This window comes from Culex quinquefasciatus, chromosome 1, assembly GCF_015732765.1.
Source record: "Culex quinquefasciatus strain JHB chromosome 1, VPISU_Cqui_1.0_pri_paternal, whole genome shotgun sequence".
NCBI lineage: Eukaryota > Metazoa > Arthropoda > Insecta > Diptera > Culicidae > Culex > Culex quinquefasciatus.
The window spans coordinates 7,382,234-7,399,805 of NC_051861.1; the positions used below are offsets into that span (position 1 = coordinate 7,382,234).

General features: G+C 34.1%; 1 protein-coding gene across 1 annotated transcript in view; it reads right to left on the reverse strand.

The window, feature by feature from the left end:
- Nucleotides 1–5,893: 5,893 nt before the first annotated feature.
- Nucleotides 5,894–17,572, reverse strand: part of LOC119765234 — a 15,352-nt gene continuing 3,673 nt past the window's right edge. The window contains 7 exon segments of the mRNA XM_038248706.1: nucleotides 5,894–6,036; nucleotides 6,246–6,411; nucleotides 9,835–10,003; nucleotides 10,070–10,359; nucleotides 10,420–10,650; nucleotides 10,652–11,073; nucleotides 13,421–13,489. Of these exon segments, the coding sequence (XP_038104634.1) occupies nucleotides 5,920–6,036; nucleotides 6,246–6,411; nucleotides 9,835–10,003; nucleotides 10,070–10,359; nucleotides 10,420–10,650; nucleotides 10,652–11,073; nucleotides 13,421–13,489 (1,464 nt within the window). The 3' untranslated portion in view covers nucleotides 5,894–5,919.

Consider the following 17,572-nt stretch of genomic DNA (forward strand, 5'->3'; position numbering starts at 1 on the left):
TAACCGACTTAATCAGTATATTTTCAAAAACAAAAGACTGCATTGCTTTTAGAAAGTGTGTATCAACATAAATTTGTGAAAAACAAGACAAATTTTCCACATTTTCCAACAACATGTATGACGTGTCACAAGTGTGCACAATCATTTTGATGATAAATTGGTCTATGTCCCAAGTGTGTATTGCGATATCAGGGAAACGGAAGCGAGTTTCCAAATTCGGGTTAAAGCATCTTGTAGTGTTTGTTGAGTATAGCAAAACGTCATAATTAACTCATTTTAGACCAAAATGGTCTATGTCACAAGATAGCACACAGCTGACGACTTGATAACTATCTCAATCAAGCTGTTTAAACCGTGCAAGAAAGAATTTTGAAAACAATATTGTATTTTTTGTCAATATGACCCATAAGACATGAAAGGATACAAGTAGCACGACGTTCTAATAATGTTCAATTAGATCACTGATCTAATCCGATTAGGATCGAACACAATTGGCGATTTTTTCCTATCTGGATTCAATTACTCAGTAAAGGGAAGGTAGTATATCGTCACAAGCTGGACTTTATCACGACTCCTAAAGGAGGCGACCAAGAGGCGACCTTTGCACAGTAAAATATTGTGTAAATTTGGAAAGTTTAATATTAGGGGAGTTTGGGGTAATATGGATGACAGTGGGGTCATCGAAGCAATCTGTGCCTGTGGTCGGACGCGTTTTTTGTTTGCTGTCATTTTCATCCTTCCGATAAATTTAAAACTTTCTTCAAAATGTGTGTTTAATAAGTTGAAATACAAAGTTCTCGTTACTATTCGGGTGCAAGACATTTACAGTGGGAGTGAATTGGAAGCTATTTTTATGGAACATGAAAAATTCGATTCCACGACAAGAGAACAAGAAAACCAAGACAACATTCGCGATGTGGCCATCCATTCAAGCGTTCCTGTGAGTCCAGTTCCTGCCAGGAAGGCGTCGGGGATGTATCTGATGGCTGATCCTTGCCGACAACAGCGTCAATCAAGAATTACTGAAGAAGGTTTGGGTGGTGATCTTCGTCCTGCCACTCCAAAGTCGTGATTGCTGTATATCGTGCGGTACCAGTACTGTCGAAAGTTCTGCTGATCAAGACCGATTCAAGACAAGAACTCAAGTAAAGTGAAGATTCAAGTGTAACGTGGCGAGACGATTGGAGTTGTTTTTGAAGATTTCGTGTTTTGGTGAGAGCTTTCCATTATTATTTTCAAATAACTCTTTCATCTATTCTAACATTCATACATTTCAATGAAGACAACTACGCCACTTTACTATATACGCGGTAGGGTGTTCCCTTGGTCGTTCGCTGTGAGTTGTGGATTGCCTGCTTCTCTAATGAAGGTTCGACTGAGGGGCATGCTTATTAATTTCTCGTCGCTCCATACCCTCAGTGACGTGATGGGAGAAAGGGCGTCTATGCGAAGTGTCCCACACCGCTACAAATTTCTGGCGCTAGGGGAGGGTAGAGGGATACCATTTTGATCTATGCGCCGGTATTTCAAAAATTCGTGCAAAAATACTGCACGTGGGTGTACAGATTAAAGATGATCGAATTGTTCACCTAGCGCTCACATGTGTTCCAGGACCAAGTTGCCTGCGGGTATGGGGATCATACATACATACATACATACATATGGACGACAGTAGGGGTGATTTGGACACCCCTTTAATAATATTTTTTTTTCTTCGGATATTAAGTGAAAAAGGCAGCTTAAGTGATGAGACTAATCAAAGTTATGGCCTCGTGGTATGGATAAACCAAAAAAGTTGGAATATGTTAAGTAGTTTTGGTAAAATATTTAAAAGTTTCCAAAGGCCGGTTGGCACTGTTCTTATATTTGAGGGTTAGGAAATAAGGGTTTTCAGGGATTCTTTGGCAATAAAGTGGACAATTTTTGTTTAAGGGGTTGTCTGGACGATGCCTGAGATATGTACGTATAAATATTTTGCATTTTATCAATATTCATCATCCAAAACTTGCATTTTTTCATAGAACATGTCATGCGGATAATTTGGACATACCTGTCAGACAAAAAAAAGTAATTTTCATGGTTGGTTAAGTTTTTAAAGGAAATAAGATAAATTTAAAGGGATTTAAAATGTCAAAACACTCAAAAAGATAAATTCATTTGAATATTCGAATGGATGAAAATATGACATGATTTGTTGTTCAATTAGACTCTTATGTTGATGGTCTTTAATTATATTCTATGAAATTTCTAATGCTTTTTTTAAATAATTTTCTATGAATTTTTTAATGCTAGTTAACAATAATATTTAAATTTGAAATGCTACGGAATGTAAAATTATAAAATGGATCATTTCAGATTAATTAGTTCTTCATAGAGATTGGTTTAGTTAAATCCAAACGATATCTTAATCACTAAAAACATACTTGTACCTTAACCAGAATCAATGTCTAAATTATTTCAGAATGAAGGTTTGAATTATTTATAGTACACATAATTATTTATCTATCTTCCTATTAAATTATAATTCTATCACAAAATCATTATTTATTGAAAAACACGTGAGCAAAAAAAAACACTATCAAAAGATAAAAAAACATACTTAAATATCAAATGTTAAACTTATTCTTCAACATGTGTCCAAATTACCCTTAAAAGGTGTTCAAATTACCCCACAAAATGTGTCCATATTACCCCACAAGGCATGTCCAATGCTTTAAAAGATTCGTTCCAGAGAAATCAACGAAATACGAAGCGTAACGCCTGAGCGTAATCGGGGTTTTAGAGCACAGCGTATTTTCTAGAACAACCTTGTCAGGAAAAAATAGTCATCGCTACTTTTAAATGTGTCTTATAAGAAATTTTCTCAGCTTTCCAATGCTTCTAAGAGCAAAATTTTTCATCAAGAAATTTCTGAGAAATCTTTATTTTAAGTTTTTGTTTAAAAATCCTTCATCATTTATTGAAAACTTTTTAAAATTCAGAAAACTAGTTAAATGATGTGTTTTATGTGTCTTTTACTCATCAGAATGGGCAAAATAAGACAAGAAACAAATTTGGAGAATGTTGCAAATCACTAAACATTTTTAAAATTATATTTCAACTGAGTTTTGAACTTGTGGAATTTATTCAGTAATTAGAATTATAAAACCGTATTTAAATGAAAATTTTACTACAATTAATAGATTATTACATAATTTTTGTCAACATATATCACGTGTCTGCTCTGATTTGGCTGATACTACCAAATTTTTGCAGGTGTGAGATTGTTATTGCATTTTATGAATAAACAAGCCTTACCCGACAAACTTCGTTCTGCCTTTTATTCGTTTGTTGACGTATAGCTTGTTTGCTTATTCAGCCTCCTGTGATCAAAATTTGAGTTTACGTAAATGTTCCCATATCTAAATGCTAAGGAATCGGTCCCAGAGTGGCTAAAGTGGCATTTTTAGCATATAAACCTTCCTTGGGCTTACACGAACCTAACGCAACAAAGAGCACCTCGATCCGACGCTCCGTATTGAACTGATTCGCGTTCGAACAAAACCGTCGAAATTTTTTATATATATAGATAGATATGATATTTATTTTGTTTAAGCAAATATCACCAGGATTTAACCATTAACCAGGAACATAGATACAAAACATGATTTAAAATCGGAAATGTACTACAAATTAATGTTGCATGCTTCAAAAGTCATATTTTCATAGGTATAAAGTAAATATATATTTTTTGTTACTGTTGAAAGTATCATTAAAATTTTGTGTTTCAACTGAGAACGTTGCAAACGAACGAAAAAAAATTTTTTTTTGTTAAATCAAAAATAAAATATTGATTTTAACAAAAATCCAAACAGAAGCCTCAACAAGCTATTTGAAAAAAAAACTCGAGATACTTGTAAACGTTTTTAAAACAGATAATACTTCTATAACATTGCAGATTACTTGATCATTTCATACCAAAAAAACTAAAAAAAAAACTTTCATTCTCTTGAAAAGTAATTCTCCTGTAATTTTAAGTTCAATTTCAAGTAAATAACATGTTTTGGTATCCATGCAACTGGTTGATGTTTGGTTAAGGAAATATGATATTTATTCATTAAATCTAAATTTTTGTAATAATCTATTAAGTCTTGTAAACATATATTTAAATACGGTTTTCTGATTTTAATTTCTGAATAAATCCCATATTCAGAAACTCAATTAAAACTTAATTTTTAAATATTTAGCAATTTGCAACCTTTTACAAAGTTGTTTATTGTATAATTTTGCACATTTTGAGTAAATGACACATAGAACACGTCAAGTTTTGACAAGTTTCCTAAACTGTTATTAAAAAGTTTCCAATAAATGATGAAGGATTTTAAAACAAAAAACATAAAATAAAGATATCTCAGAAATTCTCGATGAAACATTTCGCTCTTAGAAGCATTGGAAAGCTGAGAAAATTTCATAAGACACATTTGAAAGTAGCGATGACTAATTTTTCTTCTTAAGGTTGCCTAGAAAACACACCGTGAGTATACAGAGAAACCTCTTTTTACGGGGAGGCGTTACGTTTTTTTTCGTCGATTTCTCTTAAGCCATACAACGGTTTTGCAGGCTTCAAAAAACGTTTTGTAGATCTGATCAAAACCTACGAATTGCTTTCAAAAGATTGCAAAAAAGTTACGTCGTTCCTGAGAAACCGACAAATTAGAAGAAGAAAAAGTATCGTATCGCGCAAAAAGAGGATTCTCTATATTTTAAACCTCTTTTAAAGTGTTATTCGACTTTATCATCTATAAATAAAGAAATATTGCATCATAGTCATCAAGTAAGGCCATTGTAATTTTTTCAAAACTTTCCCAAAAAAGAGCGAAAGAATAATTGACTAAAATTTATTGTAAACTATTCAGCATCCATTGTATAACTCCTAATTATGCATTTTGAAACAAGTAAAATCTATTTGATCTTTTTACATTTTTTTATTTTGGGACCACAGATCGGTAAGAATTTAGAAAATTTACTACTTTTGCATCAAACGCATTAAATTTATCAAATTAAAAATGTTTTTAGGCAGTTCATGCTCAAAAAGCATATTTTCAAAGAAAAAATACATTTTTTGATAAACTAATCAAAATAAAAAAAAAGTCTTTTGATGAGTTTTTTGATCGACTCTTAGAAAACTGTGTATACAAACTAGAGATCTAATAGCCTTCATATCCCCTATCCATGTCTATTATAACAAACCTCTCAGGCTATCCAGATTTTTAAGCGAAGAAGGCGTTACTCCCCAAATGTCAAAATCACGCAGTGGAATCAACATTGCAACAAAAAAGTTTGCCATGGCATGACAGTCACATTTTTTTGAATGTTGGTAACACTGCGCGATTTCGACATTTCGGGCGTGCACCATTCGTAACGCCATCTTCGCCGGGAAAATAGTTAAAAGCCGAAATTTTTTTACTTATAAATTGTAGTTCAGGAAGCATTCAGTTGCTAAATTTACATCTTTACAAAAGTATTGCGCAAAGCAGACTGCTTCAAGTGGTCCCAAAATTTAGCAATCCTCCAAACAATTTTCCACAAGCCCACTTCAAGTAATGATAGAACTCAACTTCAACTACAACCGTTCACAAAACAATAGCAATATCCATTAGGCAAACCTTCGTCAGCACCAAACCGTTAAAATCAACAACAATCTCTGCTCGGCCGTCCCGTTTGCGAGAGTGATGGCCCTTTGTTTTTCGGAAAAAACATTTACTCTTTAGTCGCGTACTTACCGGGAAACCTTGACCAAAGCCGCAACTTGTGGCACGATACAAGTGGAAACAATATAAACATTTGTTTTGCCTGTTTGAAAATATTTATTTCAGTAAAAAGAGAAATAAAAAATTTAAATGAAATTAAAGACTATCTATACAAATCAAACTCTTCAAACTACAGATCTGCCAACCGTTTGATGCTGGCCTTCAGGAGGATTTCTGTTTCCGGCTCAAAAGTAGACCGGATGGAGTCGGCCGAGTAGAACACGCCACTCCGGGTGTTGCTAATATCCTGTATATGAAAGTGTGAGAATTAATTACTAGTCATATCAGTCTGACTGTTTACTGTCCATGAGTGCATATTTGTCTCATTTGCCAAGATAAATTTTCATTTTTAATTTAAACAAATAATTCAAAAAATGGCAAATAAGACAAACATGCAAATACAAATAACACTAAAATGGCTTATCAAACCACCCCCCCTTCACAGACGCCACTTACATTCCACGATTTGGCCTGCATCGGGTGCACCTCGGACCGGGAGATGAGCTCCTTGCCCAGGATGTGGTTGGGGCCGGCTTTCCGGATGACCACCTCGAGCGCGTAGTTGCGGCTTTCCGCTTCGCCACCCTGAAACAGCGCCGAGATGAAGATATCGCCGATGGAGCTGCAAGGGAAGGGGGAGAATCGAAATGAAAATCAAAATGAAAGCCACTGCCCCAGTAATTTCGATGGGATAAGTACGATATAAACAAGGCAGTGGAGCTAGACTTGGTGCGATTGCAATTCCATGGGAGATAAATATAAAAAAAAATTGACTCTATTATAACCAATAAATGACGAAAAAAACTAAATATGTAAAATTAAGCGCTTTTCAATTGTAAGTTTTGTGTTTAAAATGTTGATAAAATTTTTGTCGGAATGAAAAAATATAGTTAATATATAACATTGCAAAATTTTCGCAAAACCAGAATTCCCTGGGCTTTGTCATAATGAGTGTCATAGGTTTGATGCTTGTTTGGCAAAGAGTATGATTTGATTCGATGTGGAATTAAAATCGAAGTGTTCAGTATATTGCTGAAGCTTCCATTTTTACACATGGACACCACTTCATGCTGCGAGAACCCACTTTGGCGCAGTCTCAGGGCTTAATCGATGGCCGGTAAGCTGTCATCGAGACAAGGAGGTTCTCCGATAGTGGAAATATCACATTTGTACAATGAACCGCTACATATGTGATTTTTCCCTATCTTAATGTGGGTGTCAGGTTAGGATGCGGGGTTTTTTTTATTTAGTTTTTGTAGAATTTAAGATTTTAACTATAAATATCAACTTTTTATACTTTGCCTTTAGTTATTTAGAGACAAAATTAGTAACAGTGAATTTAGTAATTCTATTAGAATCGGTGATTTTCATTCAAGTAGCATAATTATGATTTGTCAAAATTTCCGTAGAGTCTCGATCAATCAATAGTGAAATGATATCGGACTAAATTCGTTGATCTGTTGAACTAACGGTTGTCGGATTATGATTGTATCGACCATTGTTGCGAATCGAGGATCTACTGGAATTCTGACGATCAAATGGTCGTCTCTATTCCAATTCACGACTTGTAAAATATGAACTGCTATTATTATTATTATTTTTAAGAAGCCAGACAGGTTTTAAAAGAAACGTTCTAGATTTTTGGCTATTAATTAATATGTCGGGGATTTGAGATAAGAGTAGCTTTCGGATAGGTTGCTTCAAATCTTGTATTCAATTCAAGTTAGGTAGGAATCCGCAATAATTCCGCAATGAATATTTGGACTTATATGAATAATTGAACATTTTGGACTTATGAATAACACACAACTGTGCATTTATTCTAGAGTCAGATCCATACAGCGTCAGTGTTTATTTGGTCGAAGTGTACTAATTCATTGGCAGATCTGATTCTAGTTGTAATGTACGACAAGACTACTGACGGACGTGACAGGACGAGGGCCCAGTTTAGAGGTTTCGACATCAACGATGTGCGGCTGGATCACCCTCCCAAAAAAAAAAAAAAAAAAATTTTCGCAAAACCAGAATTGAAAATTGAAAATATTAATTTAAATTATAATTTATGACAAGTTCAAAGTTTTCCAAAAAATTTGATTTTTTCTCAAATTGGCAACAATGCCAAATATGTTTTGCCCAGTGTCTTTATTAATTCACTAAAACATGTAAAAAATGAAATTTTCAATAATTATGTTTTTGCTTTAACTTCATGTTTGTGTTAAAATGTGAAAAATAGGTATTTCTTAAAATGCTTCTAAACAAACTTAAAAAAATATACAAAATTAAAAACATATACAAATAAAAATATATACAAAAACGATCATTTTGCAGCAATGCATCAATATTTGCATCAATAACTGAAAAGCGATGATAATGCATATGGGACATTCATGCAATCAGGGGCAGTGTAGTACCGTCAAGAGACGAACTTATCTTTATCCAAATAATTAAAATGAATATTAACCCTATACTACTCCATTCTTTTTCGAGAATTTTTATTCTTCCCATGTTTAGAAAATCATTTTAACCCTTTCAAGCCTGACCGTACGAAAATTAAAATGTTTGATTGTTTAATTATTGAATTGTTTAATTGTTTAATTGTTTAATTGTTTAATTGTTTAATTGTTTAATTGTTTAATTGTTTAATTGTTTAATTGTTTAATTGTTTAATTGTTTAATTGTTTAATTGTTTAATTGTTTAATTGTTTAATTGTTTAATTGTTTAATTGTTTAATTGTTTAATTGTTTAACTGTTTAATTGTTTTATTTTCTGATTTTCTAATTGTTTAATTGTTTAATTTTCTAATTGTTTAATTTTCTAATTATTTAATTGTTTAATTTTCTAATTATTTAATTTTCTAATTGATTTTTTTAAATTTCTTGTTCGATTTTAGAAATTTGGAAATAGAAATATAAACAATTGTTTTAATCATCATTATTGATATGTTTCCAGAAAAAAAGCAAAATATTAACAATAGTTCTTTATTTGATTCCAAACGCATTTTTAAGCGTAATTTAGTGTTTTTGAATAGCTTACAATTAATTATAGAAGTTTTTAGCACACAAATTTAAATTAGAAAAAAATCCATGCTGGGAAAAACATTGAAGAAGGAGGATAAATTTGATATTTATGTCCTGGGTGCTGAATAGTGGTAAAACAGCCTCAATTTTGAACTGTCAAAATGGAACCAATTTACTGTTCGCCAAAAGTAGAGAGTATTGTTATCGATCATTAAAAAGTGTTTTTTTGTGCAAGAATGAAAAATGTGTGGCTTTTGAGGACCTGGATTTAAAGTCAAGAAATCTTAAGGAAGTTTAAGGCGAGATCGTCATTTTTTATAATTATGAATGGAAGTTGTTTATGCGGTTGTATCAATCCAGAAGCTGACTTTATTGTTTGATTCCGTTTGAAAACCTGGTTTGGTGAAAATCTTCTCTATTTGTTGGATCAGCTTCGCTAGGATTAGCGATGTTTTTTCGCTGAACCAGGAAGAGCTGCAGGATTCCAAAATCAGCCAGAGAATTCCCGACGCAGTTCTTCGTCACCCGTAAAAAAAAAAATCTCTTCTAACCGATCGAAACGCGACCATTTTCTAGCAAAAATGTCAAAAACTTAATAAAATTAAACACATACTATTGATTATAAAACAGCTCATTTACCAGTAAGAAAACAGTCATGCTTGTGCTTGAACCTAAATTTAGATGTAAACAAAGTGGGATCATTCGAAAATCACGTTACGCATTCTCTCTATTCATCAATTTATGACCAAACGATTGTACGAAATCTGTAATAATGCAATGCATTTTACAGCTTTTTTTTCCTTCAAAATGTTGACTTTGCAATTTCAGCTGGAATTAGTAATTATTGCACCAACCAAACCTCATGCACTCCGGAATTCGCACTTCCAAAGCAATTAGGTTCATAAATCAAATATTTCCCAAGTCGGGAAAATGGTCATTCGACCGTGGCCAGCCCCGCTACGATGCACGTGGCCACCCGCATTCTGGTGCACTAATTTATGACGACCGACCCACCCGCCCCACTTACCTTGGATCCGAGATTAATTTCAGCCAAAATTTACGACCATCCAGCACCAGCACCAGGCAGGCGTTGTCAACAGGTGTCCTGGGCGGCAGCGAAATCTCCGCCGAGGCCGTCCCAAACGAAATGATTGGCGTCCGGTGGCGCTCCGTCACGTGCCGGTCCAGCTCGGAAGCTGTAAATAAACACGGGGCGCTCAGTTTTGAGGGTGGGGTTGCGAAATCCAAGTCGTCTTCCTTACCACCGATCTTATCGTTGCAATACTCGCCAGGACAGCACAAGCTGCACTCGGATTCAATTCCGACGATTCTCTGCTTTTGACCGTTGACGGAAGATGGCACCACCAGTTGGAAGCCACCGTTTTCCGGAATGCTGCTCAGACTTTCGGCCGAGACGTTGCACGACAGGGACGAGGTTGGTCGGCGCGGGGTGGTCGATGTGACCGCAGACAGGCTGTTGCAGGAAGTGGTCAGTTCCGGGGCGAGCCGGTTGGCCGAGGTACAGCGGGGAACGGAGACCGTGTTGTCGCGACTGTTGGGAGGAAAAACAAGTTATTTGCTAAACATTCAAAATATTGAAAGGAATTCTCACTTGAAAATCTCACTCGACGACAGCGACAGCGACTTCCCCTTCAGTGACTGCAAATCTCCCCCGCAAGACTCCCCACAGGCCGCTTTGCTCAAGTTCCCCACCGACGAAGCCTTGCCCATGATCTTCGCCAGAAACTTGTGCGTGTGCGAGTGCAGCGGTTTCCCGCCAGATGGCAAATTCCCTTCGCTATTAAACGGACTTCCGCCGGCGCGGCTCTTCCGGTTGCACTTGGCCAAAAAGGCGTTCCCGCAACTTCCCGTCCCCGCCCTCACTCAGCTGAAACGCCTCCGTAATCGACTGATAGACCTGCTCGGCCAGCAGCGACCTCCCGACAGTGTACTTTTCCCGACAGATGGCGCACTTTTCCGACCGGACGCGACACCTCGAGCAAACCAGGTGACCGTTTTGACACTGGAACACCGGCGGAGGGATCGTGTCGAAGCAGACCGGACACTCGAGGGCCGCCACGATGGTTTGCATGCTGGCCGAGAGGCGCTCCAGGTTGATGGGCATCGGGCCGCAGCACAGGGATTCCGGATTGCAGGTCGGTTCCATGCCGGTGCTCCAGAGCAGCAGCGTGACGGTGTCCGTTTTGGAGCGCACCATGCCAGCCACTTCGGCGATTCGCATGCCCAGGACGTCCTCATTGTTGACCTGGGTTTGAGATGAGAAGAATAATTAGATTGAATTCCAAAATCAACTTTTGACGTTGGTCAGAAGTTTCGATTATTCAAAGCTCGATTCCCTAAAGTTTGATTACACCGACCAACAAAATTTCTGCTCAGGATCAACTCGAGGGGAAGCATGAAGTTTGAGGTCCCCAGAAACACGTGCACTTTGATTTTTTTTTAAATATTTAGGCAGGGCCGAATTGTTTTTCTCCAAAGATTAGGTTTCACGCCGACTCGATTTGGAAGTTAGAAAGTGCACTGTTTACATGGACCATGTAAACAGTGCACACGAGCTGTCAAATGACGTCACGGTGTAAAACCTAATTGTATGGAGATTTATTGCTTCGCTACTCCCACATATTGCATGCAATTTTTGGATTGTATGCAACAGCGATGAACCCCTAATTCTCCATACAAACTTTGGAGAAAAACCATTCGGCCTTGCCTAAATATTTTGAAAAAATCAATGAGTAAGTGTTTCTGGTGACTAAACTTCATGCTTCCCAGTTGACCTATGTATTATAATTTTTGTAGGTCAGTGTTATCTGAAGGTTAGTATGGGACTATGGTTAGTCGATCCATAAACAAAAAAAAAAACATTTTTATTCCTTGCTTTTAACATCAAATTCGAGTTTGCGACCTAATTTCAATCAAATTTGCATGAATATTCAAATTACCAATTTTCCTGAATATTCAATCATCGCCAACTTCACCGCCATCGCTATATCGGAGACATTAGCTTTAACTCTATGACATTTAAAAATAATAGTTTTTTGGATCGGAATAATGATAACCATTCCAATTGAAATTACGTGACAAAATTTCACAAAAATACATATTTTTAACTGTAAAAATCATGCAATGTTTCTCAAACAAATACTCGTAATTTTATTATTGCAATATGTGCATGAAATGATCAGGATTTTGTCATACTTTAAATTTTCATTGAAATACTCAAAGTTTTTTTACAAAACTACGTATTTAAAAAAATATTCTTAATTTCAGTTATGTTCAATATGGGTATCAAATGAACGTAATTTTTTTGGATTCCAAAGGAATAACACTTTTTTATAGACGCAAAATTGAAACAAAACTGCATATTTTTGGAAAAGTTATCAAAGCATTATTTTTTAAATGTACAAAATACTTAATATTTTGAAAATGTATGGTTTTTCCTATTATTTTTTTTTAATTTAAGGAAAAATTCTCGATTATATCATACTTAAATTGAAAAAAATCTGTAATTTTTCAAAAATACGTAGTTTTGTGAAAATTTAAAGAATTTAAAAAAAAAACAAAATATATGAATCCCTTTAAAAAAAATTACCCGTGTTACAATAACTAAAATTTTGAGTAAATTTTCAAAAATACCTAGTTTTGTGATTTTTTATTATAAACAAAAAAAAATATGAATTAATTCTTGACATTTATGAAAAAATCTTGCATATTTTATACTCATAGTTGTGAAAGTTTTGAGTACAGTCCATACTCGATTATCTTTGTCACTTCGGATAGTCGAATCACAAAAATATTGAAAAAATGCATTATGTAATTTGAAAGGCCATCAACTAATTAAATTTAACTAAGGCCGATGCGAATATTTTTCAAAGTTTTTGTCGGCTCTGGCCGGGGTCGAGGGGACAAAAAATAGAAAAATTGAATAAACAAGCCATAGTCTCAAAACTTGAATGCAAAAAGTGTTTCAAAATGCATTTTACACTAGTTTAGTTGTTTTGCAATCATTTGTCTTCAAAAAGTGTAAGAAATTGACCAAAACAAAAATTTGAACAACAAAAAAACTTTTTGTAATATTAAAGATTAATTTTTTTCAAAAATTCAAAGGATTTTAAAATAAACCCAAACATGAAAGAAAAGATTCTAAACGCAAGGGGATGAATTTTAAATTGATTTCAGATGAATGCACTTAAATTTTAATACTTTTGATGTTTTTTTAAATATTTTACTTTTGCAAACTGATTTTTCAGGCTTACTTTGATGAGGGCAGGGGTGGGGGGGGTTGGGTGACAAAAACTTTAATTAAAATTTGTACCAACCTAAAATGGAGTCGCAGAACTCATATCACTTGATTGTTTTAGTTTTTAGTTTTTAGTTTTATTTTTAGTTTTTAGTTTTTAGTTTTTAGTTTTTAGTTTTTAGTTTTTAGTTTTTGGTTTTAGTTTTTAGTTTTAAGTTTTTATTTTTTGGTTTTTAGTTTTTAGTTTTTAGTTTTAGTACACTCTATAGAGAAACTCAGCCACAAGCTTCCCAAAGACCTCAACGTCAACAGTCTCGTCCAAAGCTCCCACAGCAGCACGGTGTACAAAACTCACCTCAAGCACGCAGTCACCGGCCTTCAATCCGGTCACCTCAGCCGGCGACTCTTCGTCCACTCCACTGACCTAGAGCAAAAAGTAAAAAGCGCGAAAAAAGAAGGAAATAAAAAAAAAGCGAGAGTGTCAGTTACCTCAGCTCGATGCACAACACAACAGATTTCATGTAACGTAATAACTGGTTGGTGGAGATTTTTTTACTCGAAAATAAGGTTGAAATGCGTTGAACGGTGTCGTTGAGAAAATGTACTCAATAATTATTGATGAAATCCGATGTAATTGAAATGAATTTAAAAAAAAAATTAGAAAAAAATCACATCAGAAAGGTTCTCATTTTTATCCACGATCTACCACCATGAACCGCAACTGCAGTTCATCTTTCACAGAACAACCATATACTAGAGTAACAACACCAACGACTTCTTCACGGCCAAGGTCTCTCAACAGCCTGTGGCAAAAAAAAAAAGATGATTCTATGGTCATGTGATTAGCCACATCGCTTGTAAACTCGAACTGTATAAGTATATATTTTTGGTAGTTTTATGGACGCGGGATGACTAGAAATGCACCTTGACGTCAAAACCGGTTTGATCATCGTGTTTAATGAGCTAATTTGATAATTTTGTTTACAGATTTGGTTAGCGAGTGAGAAATCAATTTTGCTTTGAGGAAAATTTCCACTTGAAAATAGTTTGAAGCTCTTGAACCATGATTTCAATTCTTTTGACAATTATTGCATACTATTTTTGCTTATTTTTAAATTCAAGCTTATGAGATTCTTCAAAACCAAATAAACGAAATTTCTGTTTGAAGATTGTCCACGCATGAGCCCACAAGATACAAGATACTGAATAAACAAATATGCCATCATATAAAAAAGTTGAATTTTGGAATGTTGAAAATTTGGTAGGTTGAATATTACCTCTTTTTTGAGTAATATAACCTAAAAATGTGTAAAAATTTAAACCTGATGAATATTCATCAGAAACTGACGAAAATTCATAATTTTCAGATGTAATATTAAAATTTTTTGACACAAAATCAGTCACCATATTCTGATGAATATTAGCATCATTTTTTTCTGTGCAGACAAAATTAACGTGTCAAAACTCGTCCCAATTTAAAAAAAAAATATGAAAATTGTCGATGACCTTGATTTTTTTTCTTATCTTTCAAGATACTAACAAAATAGGATTTTATATACAGCAATTCCCCATGAAAACAGCATGGAAAAAAACAATAGTCCTCTGATCGGGCTCAAAATTTTTCTGGGGGTTCCCTGGCCGAAATAATTAGACCCGTATTTTTTTGTTTGGCCATTAGGGTGACCTACGCCGTGTTAGGGTGGTCTGAAAAATGGCCATTTTCGTCGATTTTCGCAAAAACCACTTTTTTCGAAAAATCATAACTCCTCGCCATTTTAACCGATTTCAATTGTCTTATACGCAAATGAAAGGTGATAAAATGGCCTTTCAAAATAGTAAGAAGTTTCAAAAATCTAGCCTAACATATGAAATAACATACTAAAAATGGGAGGAGCTCATTAACAGGATTCCGAGATATGATTTTTGAAAATAAAATCCGTGTTTTTGACGCGCCGCTAAAACCGGAGAATGACGAAAATGGCAAAAATCAACTTTTTCACTAAAACTGCGATAACTTAAAATTTTTAGCGATAACCTATACATGTCTGGGTACCAAAAGTTGCGTCTTTTAATTACGAAAATTTTGGTACCCAAACATCTATAGGTCATCGCTGAAATTTTAAGGTTATCGCAGTTTTAGTGAAAAAATTGATTTATTGCCATTTTCGTCATTCTCCGGTTTTTTGACTCCTCCCATTTTTTGGTATGTTATGTAAAAATGTCCGGGAATCCGATAAAAATATTTCCAGTCATAGGCTCTTTGGTCCAGACACCATCAAAACGGCATTTTAAAGTTTCATACGCCCTTTTCATATGTTAGGCTAGATTTTGAAACTTCTTACTATTTTTCTTTGAAAGGCCAACTTATCACCTTTCATTTGCGTGTAATACAATTGAAATCGGTTAAAATGGTGAGGAGTTATGATTTTTCGAAAAAAGTGGTTTTGCGAAAATCGACGAAAATTGCCATTTTCGGACCACCTAACACGGCGTAGGTCACCTAATGGCCAAACAAAAAAACGGGTCTAATTATTTCGGCCAGGAACCCCATGAAAATTTTAAGCCCGATCCGAGCACTTTTGTTTTTTCCATGCTGTTTTCGTGAAATTGCTGTATAATTGTTTTTATTATTAAATATTTGATTTCTGAACCAAGCATAATTTTCATTGGTGTTAATATCGGTTATGACATTTTAAATATTTCTTTTTCACATTTTTCATAACTTTTGGACGTATTTTCAATGGTCAAGTTTTGTAAATTTGTTGTGTTAACATTTCACAAAATTTCACTTCTGATAATCGAATTTTTTTATCAAGATGGCGGTGATGAAATATTGAAAAAATGCATTTTTAATTTAAAAGGCAATCAACCATCCAAATTTGACTGGTGTAGCAGAACTCGAATTTGATGTTAAAAGTAAGAAAATAAAATAAAACGAAAAAAAATGTTTTTGTTCGTGATTCGATTATCCGAAGTCCCAAACAAAACATCGGATAATCGAGGCTTCGGAAAATCGAGTCTGGACTCTATGTATTTCCTTTAAAAGTCTCTATTTGGTAAGTATCTTGTTGATTTTGAGACTTTTTAGTGCAGATTTAAAAGTTTCGTGCACTTTCAAGCATAATCTATTGTATAAATTAGTGAAATTTATGCAAAAATTTACTGCGTGAATTATTTACTATGAAAATATGTCAAAAAGATAAAAACATTATTTAGTGACAAATTAAGTATTTTTATCCCACTTTAAATGGCTTTCCAATGAAAATTAAATCATTTTGGTTGTATTGTTCATCCCGTTCATCCATACATAATTTCAAACAATTCCCTGATGGTTATTCCATACGAACACTGAAATAAAAAAAAAGTACCAAATTCCTAAATTCTAAGAATTATGGCTGCTTTCCTTATTTAGTAATCGGGTTTTTTGAATTACTTAATAAGAAAAGGAGGCAAAATTCCTAGAATTTAGGAATGTTGTACTTTTTATTTCGGTGAAGAGTATAAATATTCAAAATATGTATTTTTTTGCTCTTTAATTAATAAGTTTGATAAGTTTTATTTTTAGAAAAAAATTGTACTATATTTAAAAATAACGCATTTTTGACTAAAAGTTGGATTTGTCTTTTGATATTTTTAACATTTATAATATATTTCAGCGGACCAAAATAAAATATGAATTAAATGAAAATTTTTGTTACTTAATTGCCTTTATCATTACAAACAAATTTGCCCAAGAGACCAATCGCCCAGAAAAACCTCGAAATATCACTGAGAAAAAATGATTGTATAAATAGTCAAGATTTTTTGAATCGTTTATTTGACAACATTTCTGGAAATTAATAAAAAAATACTTCGATACTTCCCGTAGATTTGGAGATACTAAAATTTGTGCACCGTTTATCCATATTTGGCATATTGTGTCATCCATTTTATTTTTTGTAATATTTTTAAAAACAGTATTTTGCTCTACCTGTGAACAATATATTCAAATCAAATATGTCTCAAATTAATGCTTTATAACTTAAGGTTTCAGTCAAACTTGTTTGTTCAAATTAGTTAATTTAGCTTTCAAACGATGAACAAATTTTTGACAAATAATTATTTAAATTTTCTTTTTGCAATTCCGTCGTGAAACTGCATACTTTTCCTGTCATTCTTGAATGACGAAATAGCCTACTTTTCTGTACCAGAAATAACAGAATCAAATAGCAACACTTTTCAAAATAAATGCTGAAAAGTTCTACTTTTCAGCACTGAAATGGGTGCTGAAAAGTTGAACTTTTTAGCACTTGTTTCGAAAAGTAACGCTTTTCAACATTTTTGATTTAAACGATTTATTGACAATATACATGAAAATTTGACTTATATTTCACTCAATGGGTGTTTTCGGAATTGCAAAAAATGTTGTATGGGACTCGTTGCAAAACTTGATTTTTCAGCACTCGTCGTATTCATCCAACTCGGTGAACCTCGTTGGATAAATGTACGACTCGTGCTGAAAAAATCC